The 26571-nt window shown below is 33.6% G+C and overlaps 1 protein-coding gene across 1 annotated transcript; it reads left to right on the top strand.

Moving 5' to 3' along the window:
• The first annotated feature begins 784 nt into the window (after positions 1 to 784).
• Positions 785 to 26532, top strand: LOC111713491 (integrator complex subunit 2). The gene is made up of 35 exons (XM_023488358.1): positions 785 to 1000; positions 1833 to 1899; positions 2720 to 2757; positions 3069 to 3117; positions 3458 to 3540; positions 3991 to 4077; positions 4465 to 4521; positions 5386 to 5473; positions 5671 to 5791; positions 6687 to 6760; positions 7024 to 7081; positions 7615 to 7725; positions 7974 to 8053; positions 8331 to 8485; positions 8926 to 8977; positions 9246 to 9353; positions 10290 to 10464; positions 10678 to 10821; positions 11325 to 11391; positions 11894 to 12024; positions 13515 to 13632; positions 14353 to 14513; positions 15508 to 15635; positions 16007 to 16109; positions 16759 to 16834; positions 17834 to 17924; positions 18439 to 18518; positions 18590 to 18610; positions 19093 to 19293; positions 19567 to 19674; positions 20541 to 20704; positions 24786 to 24848; positions 25478 to 25559; positions 25919 to 25989; positions 26448 to 26532. Exons 1-35 carry the CDS (start codon positions 821 to 823, stop codon positions 26488 to 26490), a joined length of 3435 nt encoding a protein of 1144 aa, XP_023344126.1. The 5' UTR covers positions 785 to 820; the 3' UTR covers positions 26491 to 26532.
• Positions 26533 to 26571: the final 39 nt, after the last annotated feature.

Here is a 26571-nt window from a genome sequence, read left to right as displayed (position 1 = left end):
GGGGGGGGGGGTCCAAAAATCGTTCACTAGGACAGACCCGATTATTTTTATAAATAGATGATGATGCTCTATGCAAAACTTCTGATATATATAAGAAGTTTATTTTTATTGTATATGTGCATTTTGAACAATAAATAGATTTGAATAATAAAAAAATAAAATCTCGGGGTTGCACTAATTTCATTCTATGCTAGTAGCAATAACTAATAAGTTTAAAAAGAACAGAATGCACTGTCCATAATTTTTTAGATTTTATCATCCAATCATAACAGGATTATTTCTGTTTAAACGAATAGAGGGATTGTATTTTCTAATAATTTTCTGTTTATCCAATCCTAAAAAATCCTCGATATTTCAACCAATGAAATTCCGCAAATAATGCAGAGATAAGAGAAAAGTTCGGTACAGTACGAAGAAACTGAAGGGCCATTCATACATTGACTTTAAATTGTTCATTAATCTACAAGGAATTTTACTTTTACATTTTTCTGAAACTCCTATACGTTATACAATTTACATTACAATATCGATGTTTTTATGAAGGAAAAAAAATATTTTGTTTGTTTGGAATATTCGTCACAAGGGCCCTCTAATATTCAAAATAAGAAATATCTGTACGCGCGGCATCGTTCTCCGTGTTCTTGTCTTGCTTACTTCTAAGCAGACAGCGGTCAGTGATGAGAGCTGAATTGTGTTATTATTTTGTTTTGTGGATTATTTTTGCAATTTAGGGTTTTTTAAATTCTAAAGTTTTATTAATTGTTAGTGAAATTGTGATATTTAGAATATTTTACTCTTTTGCAGAATACGATTTTAAAAAATGGAGGAGCCGGTGTCTCCGAAAGTGTTTCGCGCAATTTCTGTAGTTGATGTCGACACAATCCTGACCTGCTCTGACGCAGAGCTGCGTCCAATTCTATCCTGCCTGGTGAGAATGAGCCTAATAGCTCCGATGGATCAGAGCCCTGCCTGTCTTCAGTCCAGAACATCAGTCTTGCAGGTTATAAACTGTTAGTGTTGAATATTTCAGTCGGTCATACTGCTAAATTTACACAAATTTAGGTAATTTCCTAAATTACAATTTTTGGACGCTCCTCCCTCCTATTAATTTTGTACATGAATCTTATATGTAAGACATTTATATAACTGACCATGGGGCCGCAGCGCCCGGCCCCCTATCCTGTCCTAGCTGTGGCGCCCTAGCCTGTCCTAGCCGCAGCGCTCGGCCCCCTAGCCTGTCCTAACCGTAGCGCTCGGCCCTGATAGTGTCTTAACCTAACCTAACCCTAAATATATACTAATTTAGTTGAAAATTCTTGATAAAGTGGTAATGTACAAAATTTTTAGGAGGGGGAAGGGGGGGCGGGGTCCAAATATCGTATACTTGGACGGACCCCAAATCTACGCCAAAAATAGTTTTTGAGTTCAAACGGATTAATCATCATTTTTTGTATTGTGCTTATGATCCGGATCCGCAACATTTTGGCTTCCTGGATCCGGATCCGCAAAAATATGCGTACCCATGAATCCGGATACAAACAATTATTTTTCAAGTTGATGCATTAAGATAGGTGAAAAAAAGTAAGGAAAATATTAAATAAATCCGTAAATCTGAAGTAAATCTTCATGATCCTTTTGCAATGATTGTGTAGTTACTTTTAATTTATCCTCTTAAAGGAACATCTTTTAATTTAAACCCATAGGTTACCTATTCTGATAACAATCCCTCTTACCTAAGTTGCCTTTATTTTCATAAATTTGAGCTATAATTTTTAGAAATTGTACAGGAAAAAATACTTACTTTGAAAATAAATATTTGCTTTTTATTTTAGGTGTTGAGCAGGATAGAGTTAGTTAATTCTATTGTTGCACTTCTCAGTATTGATTTTCATAGTCTAGGAAATTATACAGTTCAACATTTTAATAATTCAATTAAAGGGAATGTATGCATAAATTCAAGTGATCTTTCATCCATAGATGGTAATGCCCGTTTTATATCGGTGCAATTAAAAATCTACTGATCAAGTATGAATTAGATATGCATGTTTTTGATTATTTAAACTGAGCTGGGAACTTTTGAATGGTATATATCGGGATAAATGCTTGATCCACTCTTTTTCTTAATCTCCAGATTAAATAAGGCTTGTTCTCCTCTTGTTATTAATCTCCAGATTAAATAACCGATCGGTATTAAGGATATTCAATTCTAAAGTTTCCAGTTCATTTTCATTTGTGGTTTTTCTGCAAAAGAGATTTGCGCATTTCTTGCTTATAAAAAAACAATGGAGTAATTCATAGGAAAAAAACCCGTTTCGAGGTAAACACACAATGTAATCTTCCACGATTTTGTTCAGATTAAGGTGTTAAGGTTACATCTGGTAAATCAGGTTTTATTATATAGTGGCATTGGAGGGGTCTCTTAAAATTACGCTCACAGTTCCTTTAATTATAAAGGAAAGAAATCAACCAGTTTCAAGGTTAGCTAACATGAACGAGATATTAAGCATGACAATGCAAAGGTTAAATGTAGATCCTATTGTATTGACTAATTTTATGAGAAAAGGATAAAATATACAGCTGTAGGAAACCCTTTATGTAAAAAAAATATTGATGGAATAAATTCAAATGAAGGTACTTTTTGTGATTCTGCATATGAAACTGTTGACTGATTTATTGATAAAGCAAAGTAAGTCATTGAAATGACTGTATTTTAATTCAGAACTAGACGTGAAAAAGGAACAGCAATTAAAGCAAAAGGTATGCATATAACATTATAACATTTTTAAAGAAAAACTGTCATTTCATTTAACTTTCATATTAACTGAAACAATACAATTTTATAAATTGTCATGTAGATATTAAGCCACACATTTTGTTGTGAAAATGAAAAAATAAACATCACCTGGCAATTCACTTTTTACCCAAAAGATCATTTATTTTTCAAGAAATGCATACCCTGTAATGTCACCTGTATCCTTTTTTATTACGTCTTTGATGCTAACAATTTAGACTTTTTTCTTTCTAATTGTTTATATTGTTAAAGATTTAAAAAAAGATATTTGTTACAGTTGGGAGCTGGGACAGGAGAGAGTATACTCATCACTAACATTACAACAGGAAACAAATCAATCTTTATATTTAGAGAAATTTTACATATTTTTACTTCATGAAAGATGAACTTTAAATGAAATGTTGTATCAATTTCACATTTTAAAATATATTTAATCGACTCATGAAACAATGCCCCCCCTTCCTATTTCCCCATACAAATCCCTGAATTTATGAAATCAATAAACTTTTATCTAAATTGCCACACAACCCTTCTAGTCCCCCCTCAGAAATAAATTAAAACTCAGTTGGTGCCTTTGTTTTGACATAATAATTGCATAGTGTATTCAAAGACCAGCCATTAAAGTTTAGAATATTGATTGATTGATTGTTTTTTTTACGAGTGCAGGGCCTGCTTTAGAGTTTGAACGAAGTGATCCAACGAGAAAACTTCGTCTGGTTCTCTCAGAGTTAATGACAATAATGGTGAAAGTAAGCTCATTTCTATAATCAATTTTTCTTCTATTCCGTGTAAAATAAATATAAATTATTTAAATTTCTCCAGGGGTGTATATTTTCTTGAAAAATTAGGCCCCCTCTTCAAAAATAGTTATATGGGTTTTAACGCTTAATTGGGCGCTACGACATCTGCTCTATTTCCATTTGCTCTTTGGTCATTGCCCTATTTGACGTATATAGAGCAAATCCCTTGATAGATTGGGGGGAAAATCGACTTAAAGTAAGAATCAAATGAATTTTTCGGGGAAAGGGTTGAAAAAACTTGCCTTTTGGTGTCAAAATTTTCAGGTTTTTCCCAATTTAACAAAACATTAAAATTAAAACTTCTGTAAAATGAGGAAATAAAAGATTGTTGAATAGGTTAGGGTGGGGAGATAAATTTAGAAAAATATAAACCCTTGGAGCAAATGGTTTATGTTTCAGCCGCAAGTTGAAGAGGGCACCACAGCTCCAGAAAAAATTGTTATTAAACCCAGCGAGCTTTTTGACCACAGGGTTTACCTCAGTGAGGTAAGAATGTTTTTGAATATATCTTAAGAGATAAAATTGGATGTTTTTTGTTTAAGATGCAAAAATCCTGAATTTTCACAAATAGGCAATCAATTAAGAATTAATATAATTCAATTCAAAACCTGCTTTATAATAAAGAATGTTTTAAATAGAAAGTATACAGGCTTTCTCCTGGGACGGATAAATATTTTTTGATAGTTTTTTATTGCTCTTTAATTGACAGGCTTTTTTCCACCTGTGGATGGGAGTAAGTTTAGAAAATATTTGATATTTTTTGAATAATTGAAAGTCAAGATTTTTTTATGTCTCAGATGAAATCTTCAAAAATTCTGATTATCAAAAGAATTTTATATTCTGTACTTTTAATCAATTATTGTTTTTTTTTAGGTTTGCGATGTTCTGACTATAGCACTAGCAGAACTACCAGCTTTGCTTCAACCAAGGGTAAAAATAATATTGAATTATGTTTTTAAAAAAATCCAAACAAAATCTTGTGATTAAAGGGTAATGGGCACATTTCCCCTCAAATGACAAAAATGTTCAAGGTAGATTCACGTCTTCACTTTGGGAGCTATTTTCTCCAGATTTTGCATCAAGGTCAGATAAAGTTGAGAAATAAAAGATACAAAATCCCGCCAAAAATGCAAATAGATTTTAATGGTTTTCAATAAGCTAGTCCAGGTCTAAATAAATATTTTAGTCTCCTTGCAAAATCTTAGAAGATTGTCTTGAAAAAAAGATTTCTGGCGGAAAATCTTTTTTTTTTCATTTGGCGCAATTTTTACAGCAAAATAATTGTTGTGTCTTTCTTTATTAATTTTAAATTATTTAATCTAAGAATTTTTTTGGCCCATTTTCAGTCCAGAAAGGTAATCACAATTATGATCTGGATCCAAAGTTTAAACAGAAAAACTTCAAAATTGAATATAGGAACTCAAATTCAATTTCCAAGGGGAAAATGGTGGGAAACAAAAGAGGGAAAATGACGGCAAACAAGAAAACTAATTCATCAAAAAAATCATCAAAATAATATAGACCCAATTTCTACCTTTTTTTTTAAGAAACGAGGAAAATGCGGAAAAAATGTTGTAATTTTTATTTTTTACATTTTGAAAATAATTTCCTAGAGTTAATCACTAATCCGACCTTCATGCAAAATCTCAAAAAAATAGCTTCCAAAATGAAGGCTAGAATCCCTCTTGAAAATTTGTATCATTTGAGGGGAAATGTGCCCAATCCCCTTTTGATTGATTGCTTGGCTCAAATAATATGTACGGTCGAATTTCAATACTTTTCTGCTGTTTTTAGGACGTTTGCGAAGCACTCTTAAGTGTTAGATATGGTCCTCAGATTATCTGCCATATTGTAGCCAACCAAGCAGATTGCTACCTTCAAGGTAACCATACTCTTTCGATCTTTTCAATTTTACATATTAAAAAATGAGGCTTTGAACCGGAATTTTAGATATTTTCTATGATGGTAAAATTTCCTGATACATTTCCAAAAATTTTCTTTCTTAAAATCAAGATCCGTGATACGGAATCCAAGATTACAGATTCTAAGATCTGAAAGTTAATTCATATTTTATTGTAGTTGCATTTCACTTAATCGGTTGTGGAGAGCGTAGTGAAGAGGAGGAGGAGGAAGTGAGACGTGAAGCCGTTCTGCTCCTGGCAAGGATGTGTCCATCTCATGCTCTCACTATAAGAGCAAGGTAGACTTGAAGTAGATCATTACTTTTCTTATGTCGTTTTGACCGGCCATGACTCTGTACTTGACCATGTACTTGACCATGTAATTGATCTTGTAATTGACCTTGTACTTGAACTTGTACTTTTACTTGTACTTGACCTTGTAGTGAACTTGTACTTGATCTTGTTCTTGACCTTTTTCTTGACATTTTACTTGACCTTGAACTTGACATTGAACTTGACCTTGTACCCGACCTTTTTCTTGACCTTCTACCTGACCAAATACTTGACCTTGTACATCAACATGTACTTGACCTTGTACTTGACCTCGTACTTGACCTCGTACTTGACCTCGTACTTGACCTTCTACTTGACCTTCTACTTTACTTTGTATTTGATCTTTTACTTGACCAAGACCTTGATCTTGTACTTGACCTTGAACTTGATCTTTTACTTGACCTTGAACTTGATCTTGTACTTGACCTTGACCTTGACCTTGAACTTGATCTTGATTTTGATCTTGTACTTGGCCTTGAACTTGATCTTGTAGTTGACTTTTCTTTATCTAAGAACTTTTTTATTAAGAACTTTTATAATTGTGCTTTAGACCGTTTTACCCCATTCAACCTTATGTTATTAACTTTTGACATATTGAGAATTTAATTTATCTTTTATATTAACTTATTTCTAGAGTTTAAATAGATTTCAGCTTGGTTTTTTATGTTTTAACTTGATTATAATATTAACCAACTACTTGGCTTTGATTTTAACTTATTTCTAGAATAGAAATCGATTTAAGCTTGTTCTTTTTTAAATTTGACCTTTATATTAACAAACTACTTGGCTTTGATATTAATCGCCATCTTGACCTTGAATGCGTTTTTGACCTTGACCTTAATTTGACCTTGAAATGTTAAGGTGTGTGGATCAGATGCGTCTGCCAGGGTTATCTATTCTTCTAACCCTAGAACACAGCTGCGCGGGAGGAGAAGGTAAAAAAAGATGTCTCAAACAATCCGTGTGATGTGATGTGATGTGATGTGATGTGATGTGACGTGACGTGACGTGACGTGACGTGACGTGACGTGACGTGAAGTGACGTGACGTGACGTGACGTGACGTGACGTGACGTGACGTGACGTGACGTGATTTAATTCGAGATGTGATGTGATGTGATTGATGTGGTGTGGTATGATGCGATGTTATTTGTTCAGTCATTAATACAGATGCTAATATTTGTGTATTAAATGATTAGACAACGATATGGTTGAGTTTATGAGTGGACTCATTCTCGGATCTGGAAATCTCACAAGGAACTGTAAACCCCTCTTGTAAAAAATTAAGAACAGACATAAAAAACTAAAATTAGTAAAATGTAATGATACAAATTTAATTGAACATTTAGACTGCTCATCATGCAATTTTGCAATTTTTCAAAACATTTTGCTGCGGCTAGAATGCGCAAGCACAAAATGTATTAATATGTATCGGAATAATTGGATGGCAGGAAGAAATTGAATTATGTATTTTCCAAAAATAATTAAGAGATCTGAGGCAGAATATAAATATTTAAGCCGCGGCTTAAATTTGAGACGCGGCTCAAATGTGGTCGGTTTCACTTAAAATTGTATTCAATGTTTGAAGATTTAAGCCGGCGCTCAAATGAAACCTTTAGTGGATTTGAGATGTGGCTCAAATTCATTAAATTTTAACACTGGAAAAAGATCTTAGTGGTCGGACTGAAACCTTGGACACATTTAGATTGCGGGAATCGTGATTTTTTTGTTACTTTTTGATAATAATAATGATATAAAAAAAAACATGAGGTTTATGGGTTGTGAGCTAGGAACTGGATATGTCACTACCTGAAGACCGGACAGAAGCGGAAATGTGAAACCTTGGGTAAACTCAGACAGGAACTGACCAACAGGCTGGCAAACATTTTGGCACAGTGCAGGTCAGTCATTTTCAAAGATACAACTCAGAAATTTGATATTTTCAAATAATTTTTTGCGGACAAATGGAGAAAAATGGATTTTGCAACTTCCTGTGTAGTTGATGCGCTGCACCCCTGAGGGCCGGGCGGTTTGGGGGTTCCGTGTCTTCTTTTACATCTTGTTATTTTTTCTTATTTTGACATAGTTAAACCCGGCCACTATTATCTGACTGTTATTGTCTTTTATAAAATCTTTGTTTTCTACGCAGTGACCGTCAGTTACCAGCTGGGCTGGTCAAGGAAACGTCAACTCTCCTCAGACTCTACGCAGCACTCAGGGGTATTGCAGGTAAAAAATCGCACTTCAACTTCAAGGCTATAGCAGTTACTTTTTGAAATACCTAAGGCAACCTAATAAAGAAAGTACTTTTTATTTTGGAATTAAAATTGAAATAGAATGTTTCTTCATCATCTTCTATAGGTTGTTATTATATATATTATATATTTTCAATAAATGTGGAACTAACATCTACTTTTTTACTCTACACTTACTTACACGACATGAAGACTTGTAGAGAGTGTAGATTGTAGAGGGTAGACAATAGTATATACTGTTGGTTTTCTAGGATTAAAGTTGGTTGATGACGAGATTAATCTACTGATGGAAGTAATCACCCACCACCCTCCTGCCAATCCTGCAGGGGTTCATCTGGTCTCTCTCAGCCTGGCTGTTCTACTATCATGCAACTCCCTGATCTCTACTCCTGCTCTAGAGAAACAGGAACAATATGATTAGAAATAAAAGATATTTATTTGGGTTAATCAAAGGTCAACACATTTGTGTCGTGAATCCTTGGATGAATTATTTATTCGTTTTTTTTTGATGAGTTTTACAGATTATTATTTCCTCTTGGATATCACATGTTGACCGATATCGAAAGGGATTACTAAATTTGACGGACCAAGCACTTAACTTAAAGTTGTCACATTTAATACCTCCCCCCTCCCCCCACCCCCCACAAACCGCCTCCGGGCCTGTTAATTTAGATTTTGAAAACATCTCAAATTTGAGTTAAAACCTACCAATTTTTGGGAGAAATTCAATCCAATTCAGAAATAAATTGGTCAATTCAGATCAAGATTTGCAACATGTGTTTTGAATTCAGTCTCAATCCCTACTCAAGAAAAAAAAGAAAAAAAATGATATTTGTGTGTGCACAGGCGATAGAATGGATAAAATGGTTGGTTAGAGAAGAGGCATACTTTGAGTCAGGAAACATTTTTGTTCATTTTTAAATTCAGTGACCACAAAATTTGTGTGAGCTGACTTTTAAAGACATAAGGCATAAGAAACATTTAAATATATAAGGTTTTTTTTTATAAAAATAAATAAATTGAAATATCATGCGTGTTCTAAATTATTTTAGATCTTTTGACCCTACGTAGATGGTATTATTTGATCAAAGTCATTGCGCAAAAATATCAATTTAAGTTTTGATAACCCACAAACTTTATTTATAAATGAACCCAAATGTGTACAGAGAGTACTGGGTGTGCCGCAAGCTTTGGGGAGATGTTACTTCTCATTGCAATCAACTTCCATGCCGGGCAGCTTTCATCCATCGTGGATCTTATCTGTCAAACTCTTGGTAATCATCCGCAATTCAACATTTATTAATGATCGTTAAGAAAAGAAGTTTATCTACTTTTTTTCCAGTGCTTCGGATCCATTTTATTTTAATGCGGATCCAGATCCAGGATCCGTCTTGACTTAGAACATGATTATTTACCGATTTTTAAACAATAATTTCAAATTATTTTTCTTCTTCTTTTTACGCTTTGTTTATGATTAATCATTCAGAGATAATGAAATTTTTAAAAATCTCCTGTTTCGACAGTTCTATTTGGTTTTTGAGAGTAAAACGTTTTTTTTTAAAAAGTTTTTTGTAGATATTTTGCTCCTTGAATACGGATCCGTGGAAAAAGAAAGAAAACAGATAAGCAAAGTATATAATATACACGGTGTCCCAATAAACATAGGAATTGAGAGACGACTTTAAAGTCGTCTTTGATTTATAATATTTAATGCATGACAACAAAAGTATAAAAACTAAGCTGTACGTCCTACAAGCTTTTCATAATGGGGTCTAGCTTTCTCGTGTCTTAAAAATTGACGAAGATATAAGATATTAAGACAATTTTGATTTATTAAATAAATTAAAATTTATACAAATTTTGCAATATCTCCGTTAATTTTGAAGATACAAAAAAGGTAGACCGAGTAGACCACATTTTGAACATCTCAAGACCAGGCGTTTTTTTGTATTAGATGTTTAAACTGGAATACTGCAATAATTGTTTTAATGAAAAAATGCCGCATGGATCAAAGACCATATAAAAGTCGTCACGTAATTCCATTTTTATTGGGAGAGGGGGGGGGGAGCTGAGGACTTCTGGACTCTCCCCCCCTCATTGGAACTCCCTGTATAATATATGTATATTGTAGATGGTGAGAACTAACATACAGTGGAACCTAAAAAGTATTAAAAGCAAAGTCAAAATGGTGTAATTGATTTTATTACTAGGAATGAAGATGACAGTCAGAACCACGAATATGACAAGAATAAAACAAATCTTCATCAACGATATCTTCCCGGAGAGTACAATTGCCGCGCACGCTGTGAAAGTTCCAGTAACGCGGCATTTATCTGCGCACGTGCAGGGGTTTCTACCTGTTCATTGCATGCATCAGCTCCTCAAGTAAGTATTTTATAATTTTGTTTTATTTTGTTGCGAATTTCCTTTCTATGATTAAAAAATTGTATTCGGAAAAGTATAGTGGATCCTTATTTACCGGATCCATATATATTGATGCTGCATTGTACCAACGCCAATTTTGGATTTCTAGGCCCTTGTCTCCTTGTCCGTGGATTGTAATTTGAATCATGTTAATTCTGAAATATTTGTGTTTAGATCTCGTGTGTTCTCTAAACACAAAGTGTCAATCAAATCCTGGATATATAAACAGATCTGTAGTGCTGCTGCTCCTCTTCATCCAATCCTTCCTGCTCTCATTGATGCATACGTTCAATCCATTCTTATCCCACACTCACATAGGTCAGACATTTGGATTTTTAGGGGAATTAGCATATGATCCATCATATCATGACCGTGTATTATTTAGCTAGGAATGTGCTGACGGGCGTGATGTCTAATACCTGTCGTGGCTTTAGTGTTGCCATAATAAATAAATAAAAAGGGTGGACATTAAATATTAAAATATTTATCTTTTTTATTTTGCTGACTTTTTCATGCTTTGTCTCCATAAAAGAAATTTTCTATTTAATTCATCTTTGCAAACCTGATGTTGTAAGTAAGCCTTTGATATTTAAAACTTAAACATAGATTTAGCAGAATTCTTAGTTCAACATAGCAAAAGGTCTACGACATCAGGTAACAAAGATCTAAGGATCAGAAAAGTGCAATAAATCCTAATTTGCGTCCAAATTAACTGCTGTGATTTTTCTGCTGGTCTCTTTATATCATGTATAATAAATATTTCAAGATGGGTACCTTTTGATTGTAAAATAAAGAAAAAGATGATAATAAAGTATTTCTAGAATCGCTATCGGTGATCAACTAAATCAACCATTGACGGAACAGGAGATTAGAGAAATATTCTCACAGGTCAATATTCCAACCATGTATATAACTTTATCAATTTATTGAGCTTTCATGTCATTAATTGTTAAAGCAAAAATATTATCATTGAATATTTATTTGTTCAGATATTTTATTTTTAAGAAACAATTAAGTTTTTAAATCTGCAATGATGGCGATTTTATTTTTTAAATCTGCAATGATGGCAATTCATTTTTTAAATCTGCAATGATGGCAATTTTATTTTATTAAATCTGCAATGATGGCAATTTAGTTTTTAAATCTGCAATGATGGCAATTTAGTTTTTAAATCTGCAATGATGGCAATTTACTTTTTTAAATCTGCAATGATGGTCTATGTTAAAAACGTATAAACTTTCAATATTTCCACGCAAAAATGTATATACTTTATCAGTGCAGAAGTAAACATAAAATAATAGTTGCAAATGCAAATATCTAGTAAATTAAAAATAAAAATGAAAAAATTAATGGAAGATGAATTCATAATCACAACTCAATTCCTTTAAAGGTTGTGATCGACAGTATACCTGGAGTAAACCCCACCCTCTCCGGAGCTACTCCAACCTATAAATCAGTCCCATACTCCAGCAGATCCTCAACACAGCCCACTAGCAGGGGATCTAGACCAACCAGACAAAGGTCAGCTTAGCTTAAAGGGACAGTAGAAATAATTTCAAATGACCCAACATCTAAAAATAGGGGCATTCCCGATCCACAACGGTACCCTTGAAACCTTTATTTATTTTTCCGTTATTTCTGAAGCAAGAAATGCGCAAGTTACCTCTGAAAAGAAATCACAGATGAAAATTATCAGTTTTCAAAAAACAAAAACATGGATATCTAACACTCTTGATGGACAAAACTTTTAAGGGTATTGTTGTGAATTGGACTTGTCATTTTATCAGGGTTACTTTTATAGTCGCTTAACCCTATTCCGATTGGGCTAGTTTTGTCTAATATAGATATGGGGGGGGGGGGTATTTCCCCCCACACTTTGATTTTGCCCTTAGAGTTGATATAGGGGAGTGTGATACATGTCCCTAGCCCAACTTTTCAAGGTCTGCTCATTAAAAAAATTAGACCTCTAACTTTAATGGTTAAGGAGTAAGGGAGGATTTTTTATAAGTTCAAAAAGTTTGTCGGAAAAAAAATTTTAAACATAATTATTTTTACTTTTAACAAATATTAACATATGACACATGTTATTATATCCATTTTTTAAGGCCTTTTTAAAATATATAAGTTCCTGTAGCTTAATTAATAAAAAAGTTCTTAACCATTTTTGATTTTTTTTAAACACCGACCCGCCGATTGACCATTCTCCACCCTACCCTATGCATCAACAACAAAAAAATTTTGTTTTAGCGTTCTAATGTAAGCCATACAGAGTAAACCCGGGGGGGGGGGACCCCCCTCCCCCCCCTCCAACCGTGATATGGTTAACGAAGTAGTCAACCCGATTGTAAGGAACTCCATTTTTTAAGTGCAATCAACTCTATACAAATTTTAAATCTTCGCTATAATTTTTTATCTATACGACGAACAGAACATTTTTATAGTTCGTATTGAAAAGATAGATGAAAAACTTGCACGATGAAAAAGTTTTATTGACATGTATGTTATTAAAGCCCATATTTTAAAATAAATCTGTTAAAAAGAGAGACGTAGTTGAACTACGTAGACTAAAATCAACTTCTCCTCAACTTGGAGTAGTGGTTCAACTCTGTCTATGTAGGTCAACTACCTCTCGTCCCTTCTCACATCTGGGCTCAGTTTTATCATTAAATTTCTTTTTCTACATTTGGTTTTCGTAAGATAAATTGAAATTGACATCAAATTCACTAAACCTTCCTAAACCTCTAAATGAAACGTCCTAAAATTAATCCTTTATTTTTTATAAAGAATGAAAATATCAATAATAAAATGAAACAAGTGAACAGGAGTATAGTTCGCTTGAGATATATATATGTTCAGAAATTACCAACATAGCTTCATTCATGTACTGCAAATGAGCTACCGGTATTCACAAAAAGTTTGTCAATTTTACTTTTCAAACAATGGACCCCGGCTATTATTGGTATTAAAATTGTTATTGTACAATGCATGTTTTACATTATTGTATTGTACAGGGGTGAGAGTACAGCTGAGGATAGTTTGTGTGTACAGATCTGTGTACTGTACTATGTACTGTTGTACGAGGATGTACGGTTAGCCAACATGAAGAATATTCTCTCAACTGGAAGAAAGGTAATAATTGTAATATTTGAAAATATTAGGCGCGTATATATTTAATTGCAATAATATGATGTAACTAAATAGAATTTTCTAAAATGTCTGAAGAAAGTATTCTTGAGTTAATAATGAGATTGTTGGACTGGAAGTGTAGCCGCTTACGCCGAGCTACACCGTTGTACTTCACGGTGACTAGGGGTTTTCAGGCTCATGAATTAAGTTAATTAGGGCTACTTGATCTGAGAACAACTCCGAAGATCAACCCTAAAAGTTTCTCATATCTTTCACTCTTATTTCTATTCTTGTAATTGGACTAAAATCAAATCAAATCAAATCAAATATTTATTGCACGAAGATTAGGATTTATACAATATAAATATCACATAGAAAAGTATAATCCTCGTGAGGGAAATTTGAATTCCCAACACTACTAGCTCGACTTTTTCTCTTATGCATTTTACTCTTAGCATTATTTTCTAATTGCTCTCTCGTCGTTTCTTCTAATTCTAATGATGACTAATCAGATATATTCTTTGAATTCCAGATTACGTAATTACTTAATAATACCAGGTCCAAGGATTGTTGTGATAGTGCTTAGCAACCACGACTTAACTCGAATCCATAGCGATAACTTTTGAATTGGAGGATTTTTTTTGTTTGTTTCCTGGCACAGAGAAATGAGAATTGATTAAGTGCGCTATAAAGACATAAAAAATAAAACAAATTTAACCTTAGGTTTGTAAGTATTCAGCTGAGCTGCTGGCTGAGCTGCCTGTCAAGTTCCTGCTGGCTGCTGCTGAAAATAAACAGGCCCAGCTGCAGGGGATGTTCCCCAGTCTTCTTAAACTCTGTGCTACACATTTCCCACACCTTTGTTTGGTAGAAGATTGGATCAGGTATGATGTCTAACTCCATTCGCGGTTTTAGGGTTGCCATAATAAATAAATTAATGAATTCACCCTCCTCCCCCCTCCCTGATCCACACCTTTGCTTAGTAGAAGATTGGATCAGGTATTCCACCCCACTCCCCTCCCTGATCCACACCTTTGCTTAGTAGAAGATTGGATCAGGTATTCCACCCCACTCCTTCCTCCCTGATCCACATCTTTGTTTAGTAGAAGATTCGATCAGGTATTCACCCCTCCACACCTTTGTTTAGTAGAAGATTGGATCAGGTATTCAACCCCCCCCTCTTCCATACAACTTAGCTTTGTAAAAAATTGGATTAGGTATTCAATTGTTTTATCTAATATTTATCTGATCGATCTATTGTTGTTTCTAATATCTATATAATCAATTAATCGTTTTATCTAACATCAATCTAATCTAATGTCCATCTAATCTAACTATTTTTCTATTTACTTAACTAATCTAACCATTGTTCTATCTATCTAATCTAACTATTTTTCTATTTACTAAACTAATCTAACCATTGTTCTATCTAACATTAATCTAATCTAACCATTATCTAATATCCATCTAAACTAACCATTGTTTTATCTTATAGTAATCTAAAATAACCATTGTTTTATCTTATAGTTATCTAAAATAGCCATTGTTTTATCCAATATCCATCTAATCAAAACAGTTTTTATCTGATATCTATCTAATTTGACAGTGTTATAATTTTATACTGGAACCTATCTTGTATATCATTATGATCTTGTCAGGCTGCATTTGTTAAATATAACGTTGCTGGTTCCGCTCTACACTGGGTATCCGGACTGGACAATGCCTGTTCAGTATGTGTTGTTCCCAGGTACTGTATATGCATTCAGTCGTACGGTCCAGTCTGGACTAGTACCAAGTGTAGAGTCGACCCAGCACGTTTTTTGCAACAAATGTAGCCTGTCAAGATCCCACTGATATAAATCTATCTAATATTGCTAGGGTTGAGAGTACTAGTGGAGTAAGGTGTGGGTTTAAGGGTAAACTAAGTTCTAAATTCCTGGAGAAATCTCTTAAATCTGTCTCCAGGTGTCCAGCTAAAGCTGTTCTAGCCCTCCAGCTAATGCTAGGTAATGAAGTCCATAAAAAAGCGAAAATTTATAAATGATTAATATTTTTTCCAAAAAGAATGGGATTTTAAAAATTAATGAAATAAAAACGTAAATGGCCATGTTTTGTGTAAATAAAAATACAAATATTTTTGTTATTTACATTTAAAGACAAAAAATAATTACCAATAACAAGAATAAGAAAGAAGGTATGATCATTTCTTCTTAAATGTTATTGTTCCGTGACCCGTTCTTCTGAAAAGGATTAACATAACTTCTAGATATCTTAACCTAACCTAATTTATAATAATCAAATCACGGAAGGTTGAGGTCCAGAAGAACTATGGGGTAGAGGACAAGGCAGAGCGTATTTTATTTCATGTCTTTTTTAGATCTCTCACCGAATAAAGCTTGGGAGCTGGTTGATGTTTTTATCCGTAGAATTCTGGATATATCAGTAGATACTGTACCCAGACATGTACAGGAACTCTACAGGTAATATTTTTAGTACATATCATACCAAGAATTGTACAGGAACTGTACTGTATATATATTTATTATATATTGTACCCAGAAAAGTAATATTTCAGTAGGAACTGTACATGTAAAATTGAGATTTTAAGTTGTTAAAATAATTCTGTAAAACATTCATGGTTTTCATTTGAAATAACAGAAATACTTCTTTTTCCAAGTTTGGGATAAAATCATGGAACAAGTTATATCAGTGTTTGAAGTATTATTTGTTATACCTTTAATAATATCATATGGTGTTTTTTTTAGTTAATTTTCCTTGTTAATTGTCGTCTACATCACTAATTACTGGCTATTCACATTTCAAAAACATTCTAGATAAAATGCAGAAATTAAAACTATAGAAATCAAACTGAATAGAGCATCAAATCATCTAAATTAATTAGCTGATTCTTGATGCTTTGAAAATCCGTTATTTTTAGATTATTCAGGATTTAACAAATCATTTCAACTTTATTTGTATTTTACAGTTTTCATTCTTTGACTTAATCTATAGTTTCATTCTTATCATTATTGATGGTTCTAGATTATGTTTAGATCTATATGGATGGTCCTAAACTCTGTATTATGTTTAGATCTGTATGGATGGTCCTAAACTCTGTATTATGTTTAGATCTGTATGGATGGTCCTTAACTCCTTGTATCCCCGTAAGTTATGGCTGCTTACTGTAAATAATCTGAGTCCTAAAGTTAGTATTAATATTTATCTCTATTTTTGGGAATATGTCAAGTTAAGTTTGATTTATCAAGTAGAAAACAAGAATACACAACTTACAAATTTGAATTATTTGTATTTGATTTATGTATTTCAGTATTATGAAAGAGATTGATAGCCTAGATAAATTAGTACTGCCCTATTGAATCACAACAATACCCTTGAAACTTATATCTGAAAACTCTGTCGCGGATAGCGCCAAATAAATTCTGTTGAAATTCTTATGTTTCTCTTCTCTCTTAATAAAATGGTGCCACCGCTGACACAGATAGTCCTTACCTCCTTTAGCTTTAAAAACAAAACGACAATTTATTGGTAGAGATCGGGCTGAAAACCCGGATGTGGCCAAGATTTGAAACTCCCACCCTCCGTTTAGGAGCCCTAAGCCATCCCTGCAAAGTATGATTTGATTTGATTTAACGTTTTGCTTTAACTGTGTCAGACTGAAAAGCATTGATCTGATAGGGATTGTGATGACATACCTCGGGTAGATGTTGGACAATCCCCGGCTTCTTCATTTGATTTGAAGGGGGTTATTATGAATTATGTATTTGATTTCTCACAGGAATTAAAAGAGACTTAATTTTTCCAATACTCCACCCTTTTTACAAGCTAAAATACAGTTAAACTTTAATATTCTTTGCTATTTTTTCTCTAAAGTAGTTAAGTCAAGTCTTCAAAATTATTAATAATTGGAAATACATGTTATTTAAATTATTAGATACTCTAGCTGAAGTGCCCAGCGTTGAAAAAAAAAATATTTTCAAATTTTTTTCCTCTATTTTACTTCCGCGGGAATCCATAGGTTCCCTCAATAAATTTCAGCCCATTCGATCCAGCCGTTTGGCCAGCTAAAGCTAACATATTTACAAATAATTATAATATAAATATATGAGCAAAGAGAATTATTATATAGATAAGTTAATATTTATTGTCAATTGATATTTACCAATCGATCAATTAATAACTGCAGGATGTTGTTGTATCCCCCTCCCTTACACAAGAAGAACTTTCACTAGACCCTCTAGCTACACTACGCTGTCATCAGGCAGTATTTAGATCAGGTATATATAAATATATATGGTTTAGAACTATCACTAGACCCTCTAGCTACACTACGCTGTCATCAGGCAGTATTTAGATCAGGTATATATATAAATATATATGGTTTAGAACTATCACTAGACCCTCTAGCTACACTACGCTGTCATCAGGCAGTATTTAGATCAGGTATATATAAATATATATGGTTTAGAACTATCACTAGACCCTCTAGCTACACTACGCTGTCATCAGGCAGTATTTAGATCAGGTATATATAAATATATATGGTTTAGAACTATCACTAGACCCTCTAGCTACACTACACTGTCAGGTATATAAACTAAGACCAAAATAAAAAGTCGTCTTTTATTGTGTTAATATTCCGCTCACAGCTGCAGCTGTAGAACAAAAGTACAGTAGTACAGTAGTACAAATGTACAGTAACTGTACAAATGTACTACTGTACATTGCGTTACTTTTACACTTATATTACAGTTACAGTGTGTTCCAATATTAACTATGTTTGTATTTTAGGTCCAATCCTGTCAATAGTCCTGTATATGTTAAAGGCCTGCCTAGCAGCTTCAAGAACCAGACTCAGTCAGCATTTATTGGTAAATATTTAGAATTTATATATATATATACAGGGTGTCTCAAAAAAAACTGTGCAGTAGGGGTTTTAAAGAATGCTTTAGTTCTCACGCAGGTAATATTTGGAAATAAAAGTTTTAAATATTGTAAATTTTCAACCAAAACTTTTTTTATTAGACTAAAGTGGTTTTGACATCATCAGCGATCTTTTATGTTTTCTTGTTTAACGTGGGTGTAGAGGGGCTATAAGGTCTCAAAGTCTTACCAAACAATTCGCTTCATCCATCTCATTTGATTTGATTTGATTTGATCTATTTTGGGTAATATTGGTTTGAACGCATTAATTCAAAGAAAGAAGATTTTTAAAATTTCCATAAAAGTAATGATTTTTAAAATTTTTGGAGATGATGGGAGATATCAATGTGGAGCATGAATTATTTTTGTCAATTAATCAATGTATGTGATCTATAAGCCAACCCAGTTTGGGAAATCATGACCTCCAACAGAGCACAGTTTCCTTGTTAAATAACTCTTTATTTACAGTGAAATCAGACTTTTCCATTAATTTTAAATCATTTTCGATGTTTTCTATTTTAGGAAAGTGCTGCTATTCAAATCCTCCTCGAATCCTGTGTTGAAACTGCTGAGGAGAAAGCTGCTTCTAAAGCTGGCGGAGGAGCTGCATCTGGTGGATGCTCCCAGCTGACTGCTCTACAGGAGATACAATCTTTAATCTGCTGCTACCTTCATGAAGCATTTATAGCGGATCCTAATCTTGCTAAACTAGTTCACTTCCAGGTAAACATCATTGAAACTTAGATTTTTCTCATTCTTTCTAATGTGTGAAGAACTAAGATATTGGGGGTTGAAGGTTGTGCATTTAACTTTGATTTATTTTGACTACAAATACAAGTATTGTTAACAAAATTTTAGCAGAGTTGGTGGGCTGGACTTGTGAAATCATTGTTTGTAATTGTTTAGCAGTCCTAGTACAGTTAAGAAAAAAAATCCCTATTTTCCCATCTTAGTTCTACCTATGGGCGACATTTTTGAAAATCACCTTTTATTCAGGGGTATCCTACCTCGTTAGTACCTGTTTGTGTGGCTGGAGTTCCTTCTATGCATATTTGTCTGGATTTTGCTCCAGAACTTCTCTCACAACCATCACTAGACAAACAGGTAGGGTCATAGTGTACACCGCCATTTATACTGTACAATGTACACTTTGCTCCGGAACTACTCTTACAACCTGCACTAGATGAACAGGTAGGGTCATAGTGTACACCGCCATTTATGGTGTACAATGTACACTTTGCTCCAGAGCCTGAAATTTAAGAGAGTATCGTTGAATGAAACTTCCGAGTTTCCTTTTTGGGGTCTTATTATTTGTGTAGATTTTGATTTAAGAGATTTGATAAAAATGGTAGGATATAAAGGATTAAATAAAATAATATTTCAAAACAAAAATATCGATATCTACAAAACTGGGTAAACCCATTTGTGAAACCCGGGTTCCAAAACTGGTTTTCATAAGGATACCCTGTCTTAAGTTTTGGGCTTAGAACTTCTCTCACAACCTGCACTAGATGAACAGGTAGGGTCATAGTGTACACTGCCATTTATACTGTACTATGAAATAGGTGGGGTCATAGTGTACACCACCATTTATACTGTACACGGTTTGGTTTGATTTTTTTTTGATTTGATTTGATTTGATTTNTGTGTTGATAGTGATTTGATTGCGATTTGATTGCGATTTGATTGTGATTTGATTGTGATTTGATTGTGATTTGATTGTAATTTGGTTGTGATTTGATTGTGATTTGGTTGTGCTTTGATTGGGATTTGATTGTGATTTGATTGGGATTTGATTGTGATTTCGATTGGGATTTGATTGTGATTTGATTGTGTTGATAGTGATTTGATTGTGATTTGATTGTGATTTGATTGTGATTTGATTGTGATTTGATTGTATTTGTTTTAATTTGATTGTGGTTTGATTGTGATTTGTTTTAATTTGATTGATTTAATCTGATCTTAATAAGGTGTTTGCTATTGATCTAATCTCCCAGCTAAGTGTCCAGTACTCCCTGCCTAAGTCCCTGAGTGCTGCAAGATTAGCGGTCAACTCTGTTTCCACGCTGCTCTCCGTCCTTCACTCACAGACTAGGGAGGAGCTGATCATCTCTACTCTACCTGCCATGGAGAGGTAAAATATACGTTTTAGAGGATGTAGTATATACTATCATATACTAGTATACAGGGTATAGGTGGAAAATTTATTGTATATGATATGCACATTATATACTTTGGAGTTCCGGATAGGGTATATATCATACAGTTAACACTTCACATTGATGTCAGGGTAGCCTACACATTATTCACTAAATACAACGAGTGTCATGGAAAAATAACCCTAAACCAAATGTAATGAAAAAATCAAAGTCAAGTTAAACTTTTTCTGGAGCATACTTACATAGTATGAGATTATGATTTGATTTGATTTGACTTGTCACTAAAATACATGGTGTCAGGATAGGATATACATTGTAAACGGTTTTAGGTTAGGATATACATTAGAGCGAGCGAGCGTCTATGTAAGTTAGTTTAACTGAGTATGTACTATGTAGTATTGTGGACAAATTCTTAAGGATTCATTTGAGACATAAAAAACGTTTCAACGATGTATAATTACTGAGTTTGAGCGCAAAGTCATCGTTCGAGATCGTATTTTTGGGTAGAAAGTACGTTTTGAGAATTGCTTATTTTAATTATTAAATAACGACGACAAAAAAAATATAGTAAATTCTATAGTAAACTAATTAGATATTTAGAAACATATTTCTCATAATAAACTTGTCAAGAAATCAATGTTAGAATCAATTATTTTGTTTTCATCATTTTATTGAAATTCTTATTTTTTATGAAATTGTTCGCAGATTTCTACAAATGATAAGGGTTGATTTTCATTTTCTCAACCTGTTTCTAAACAACTAATTTGCTTGCTGTAGAATTTTGTAACATCTTTTGTCGTCGTTATTTAATAATTTAAAAAACGGTTCTCAAAACGTATCCACCAAAAAGATAATTTTGAACGTGGACTTCGCGCTCAAAATCAGTAATTTTAGATCTTTAACACGTTTTATATGTCTCAAATGAATTCTAAAGAATTTCTCTGCAATACTGCAATCTCAGTTTATCCACCATACACTGGCGGTCACTCCTTGTCATTGTAGGATATACAAGGTGTCAGCCTGTCATGAGGATATACAAGGTGTCAGCCTGTCATGGTAGGATATACAAGGTGTCAGCCTGTCATGTTAGGATACAATGTGTCCGCTTGTCAAGATAGGATATACAAGGTGTCAGCTTGTCAAGATAGAATATACAAGGTGTCAGCCTGTCATGATAGGATATGCAATGGGTCAGCCTGTCATGGTAGATATATACGGTGTCAGCCTATCATGGTAGGATATACAAGGTTTCACCCTGTCATGATAGTATAAACAAGGTGTCATCCTGTCATGGTAGGATATGCAAGGTGTCAGCCTGTCATGATTGGATATACAAGGCGTCAGCCTGTCATGATTGGATATACAAGGTATCAGCCTTTCATGGTAGGATATATACGGTGTCAGCCTGTCTTGGTAGGATATACAAGGTATCAGCCTGTCATGGTAGGATATACAAGATGTCAGCCTGTCATGGTAGGATATACAATGTGCCAGCTTTTCATGGTAGGATATGCAGTGTCAACCTGTCATGGTAGGATGTACAAAGTGTCAGCCTGTCATGGTAGGATATACAATGTGCCAGCTTGTCATGGTAGGATATACAAGGTGTCAGCCTGTCATGGTAGGATATACAATGTGCCAGCTTGTCATGGTAGGATATGCACAGTGTCAACCTGTCATGGTAGGATATACACAGTGTCAACCTGTTATGGTAGGATACACAAGGTGTCAGCCTGTCATGATTGGATATACAAAGTGTCAACCTGTCATGGTAGGATATGCACAGTGTCAACCTGTCAAGGTAGGATATACATAGTGTCAGCCTGTCATGGTAGGATATACACAGTGTCAACCTGTCATGGTAGGATATACACAGTGTCAACCTGTCATGGTAGGATATGCACAGTGTCAACCTGTCAAGGTAGGATATACATAGTGTCAGCCTGTCATGGTAGGATATACACAGTGTCAACCTGTCATGGTAGGATATACACAGTGTCAACCTGTCATGGTAGGATATGCACAGTGTCAACCTGTCAAGGTAGGATATACATAGTGTCAGCCTGTCATGGTAGGATATACACAGTGTCAACCTGTCATGGTAGGATATACACAGTGTCAACCTGTCAAAGTAGGATATACAAGGTGTCAGCCTGTCATGGTAGGATATGCACAGTGTCAACCTGTCATGGTAGGATATACAAGGTGTCAGCCTGTCATGGTAGGATATGCACAGTGTCACCCTGTCATGGTAGGATATACAAAGTGTCAACTTGCATGGTAGGATATACACAGTGTCAACCTGTCATGGTAGGATATACACAGTGTCAACCTGTCATGGTAGGATATGCACAGTGTCAACCTGTCAAGGTAGGATATACATAGTGTCAGCCTGTCATGGTAGGATATACACAGTGTCAACCTGTCATGGTAGGATATACACAGTGTCAACCTGTCAAAGTAGGATATACAAAGTGTCAGCCTGTCATGGTAGGATATGCACAGTGTCAACCTGTCATGGTAGGATATACAAGGTGCCAGCTTGTCATGGTAGGATATGCACAGTGTCAACCTGTCATGGTAGGATATACACAGTGTCAACCTGTTATGGTAGGATACACAAGGTGTCAGCCTGTCATGATTGGATATACAAGGTGTCAACCTGTCATGGTAGGATATGCACAGTGTCAACCTGTCATAGTAGGATATACAAGGTGTCAGCCTGTCATGGTAGGATATATACGGTGTCAACCTGTCATGGTAGGATATACACAGTGTCAACCTGTCATGGAAGGTTATTTTCTTTCACAAATCACTTGTGATTGAAGGAGAGTCAAAAACAACTTTTGTGAAATCAAGAATTAAAAAGTAATTTAAAGACTGTGGTTGATATTTATGTATAATATCCCCTTGAGATTTGTTTTATTTGATAAATATGATATTGTCGTCTAAAAATTTTATTACAAATGTTGTTGTATCTGTATTTTTTTTCTTTTTCTTTTGTTGTGTTAATTTCCCCAATGTCATATCACCAGATATTGTATCCTACACTCCCAACACTCAAACATTAAAAATAAACATTTTATTTTATTTTTATTCACAAAAGAAATATTTAATTTATTTTATTTCATTTCGTATAAAAAGACAAAAAAAATTCTAGCATTTTTTCATTTACATCGCCCCACCCTCCTCCCTCTCTGGGGAGGAAATGATGTATAAAAACAAAATTAGAGGAGGGGGGGGGGGGGTATGAGCGTTCTATTTTTCTAAAACAATTTTTCTACAACCTTTTATTAATTTAATCTGAATTCTTCCTTATCTCATCTTTTGTAACTTATGAAACATTTCCTTTAATGTGTTGTTATTAAACCACAAACATCTCTCTGTCTCTGACATATTCTAAATTAGCCTTTAGAACCAGGGGTAAATATTTATCATCTAGAACCAGGGGTAAATATTTATCATCTAGAACCAGGGGTAAATATTTATCATCTAGAACCAGGGGTAAATATTCATCATCTAGAACCAGGGGTAAATATTTATCATCTAGGACCAGGGGTAAATATTCATCATCTAGAACCAGGGGTAAATATTTATCATCTAGAACCATGGGTAAATATTTATCATCTAGAACCAGGGTTAAATATTTATCATCTAGAACTAGGGGTAAATATTTATCATCTAGAAGCAGGGGTAAATATTTATTATTTAGAACCAGGGGTAAATATTTATCATCTAGAACCAGGGGTAAATATTTATCATCTAGAACCATGGGTAAATATTTATTATCTAGAACCATGGGTAAATATTCATTATCTAGAACCATGGGTAAATATTTATCATCTAGAACCAGGGGTAAATATTTATCATCTAGAACCAGGGGTAAATATTTATCATCTAGAACCAGGGGTAAATATTTATCATCTAGAATCAGGGGTAAATATTTATCTTATAAAACCGGGAGTAAATATTTATCATTTAGATCCAGGGGTTTACATTCATCATCTAGAAAAAAATAATAAAAATTTATGAATAATTTGATTACTTTGTTGACAGGGTGTGTCAGGCTTTCCCTCCTCTTACAGAAGATGTTGTATCTTTACTGCTGCAGGCGGGGAGGTAAAATATATAGATTTTTCTATAGTTTAACCAAGAACTTCGGAGACATCGAAAGAATTTAAATAATGTCTTGACAATTTTTTTACTATTATACGTAAATGTAAAGATACATAGAAAGCCATTAAATATGCGGAAATAGTTTTAAAGAGCTCCCTATAATTATTCAATTAAAAACTAAATATTTCCCACATGCCATTTTCAGTTGGTATAGAAAATGACATTATATAAACTCTTTTGATGTCTCCAAAGTTTTGGATTAAACTGTAAATACTTTAACCAAACATGAACATGAACATGAACATGAACATGAACATGAACATGAACATGAACATGAACATGAACATGAACATGAACATGTTTTTAAATAGGATAAGAGTTGGGTTCTGGCATAACTGAGGCCAATGAATATTCTATTTTTTTTGGATGGGGGAATTTCTGTACTTGAGCCAAATAATTGTTAAATTTTTAACACAATTTTACGGCTTCAAGGTCTGCTAAAATTAAAACAATAATATGATTTATTCTGGCGAAAAGAATTTGCTTGCATTTGTGAATTAACCTACCCAGAAAGAATTGAATGAGTTTGGAAATAAAGAAAATGCCCTTCCAATAAATAATGTTATTATTAGAATGTGTTTGAGTAGCAGTAGTCTTGCAGGATATTCATCACCAGCTAACTACGATATGACATCAGATCAGTACCAGACAAAGGTATAGAATACCAGACTATATATATATATCCAGTACCAGACAAAGGTATAGAATACCAGACTATATATATATCCAGTACCAGACAAAGGTAAAGAATACCAGACTATATATATATATTTTTTAAAATGTAAATAAAGATCCAATACCAGACAAATTTATAGAATATCAGACTATATATATATATCGGCAACAGACAACGATATAGAATACAAGATTTAAAGATGTATATTATATACTATCCAGTATCCAGTATCAGAAAAAGGTATAAAATACCAAATTATAATCACATTTGATTTGATATTTTCTAGCAAAAGCAAAATTTCGACATTTTTATTTTTTTAATTGAATTTTGTATTTAGGAGATTTGTGATTTTATCTCCGAGGTTCCCGACAGCAATACCATTTGTAATCTTATCATAAAATCATTCAGGAACAGATTTATATATATATATATACATATCTTTACATTAACACTCAGATTATTAAAATTTATTTAGCATAATATTTGCAAAGCAAAACTGGTTTTGTTAACCGTTTAGGTAATTTTCAAGATTCTTATTTGGATTATTTCTTCGATTTATGGAATAAAAGAATTTGTCTCTCAATATTTTTTAAGAAATTGGGTGAAAACCTTTTTGTTTAAAGAGATTGTTTGCGGAAAATGAAATGTGGGGTTAGTTGTTAAATATTCTATTCAGATTAGATCTCTACCAATTTTACCTGATATATCTCTTAAGAGAAATGATTACAAAACTGTTTCTTTGCGAATAGGTATCAACATTCAACCTAACCCCCTTTCATTTTCAGCGAACACTCCCTTTAAATGTATTCACCGTACACATGTTGTACAATTCTACATGAACATGTCTAATATATATCTGTATATAGAACTATTCTACAACAGACTGCTCTGGTTAAGAGGATTTATTAAATATGGAAAATATTTCTAAAATATATTTTGTTTAAAACTTAATCCGTGGTTTTAAACAGACGAAAATTTAGAGAATTTTAA

This window comes from Eurytemora carolleeae, unplaced genomic scaffold (genome assembly GCF_000591075.1).
Source record: "Eurytemora carolleeae unplaced genomic scaffold, Eaff_2.0 scaffold952, whole genome shotgun sequence".
NCBI lineage: Eukaryota > Metazoa > Arthropoda > Copepoda > Calanoida > Temoridae > Eurytemora > Eurytemora carolleeae.
This window is presented reverse-complemented; position numbering and strand designations above follow the sequence as displayed.

What these genes read in the sequence shown, in the direction of transcription:
- LOC111713491 (XM_023488358.1), top strand. Translation starts at nt 821, where the DNA reads ATGGAGGAGCCGGTGTCTCCGAAAGTGTTTCGCGCAATTTCTGTAGTT. An exon ending in CATCACTAACATTACAACAG is followed by an intron (nt 3,118 to 3,457) that starts GAAACAAATCAA and finishes TTACGAGTGCAG; the next exon opens with GGCCTGCTTTAGAGTTTGAA. An exon ending in TAATGACAATAATGGTGAAA is followed by an intron (nt 3,541 to 3,990) that starts GTAAGCTCATTT and finishes TTTATGTTTCAG; the next exon opens with CCGCAAGTTGAAGAGGGCAC.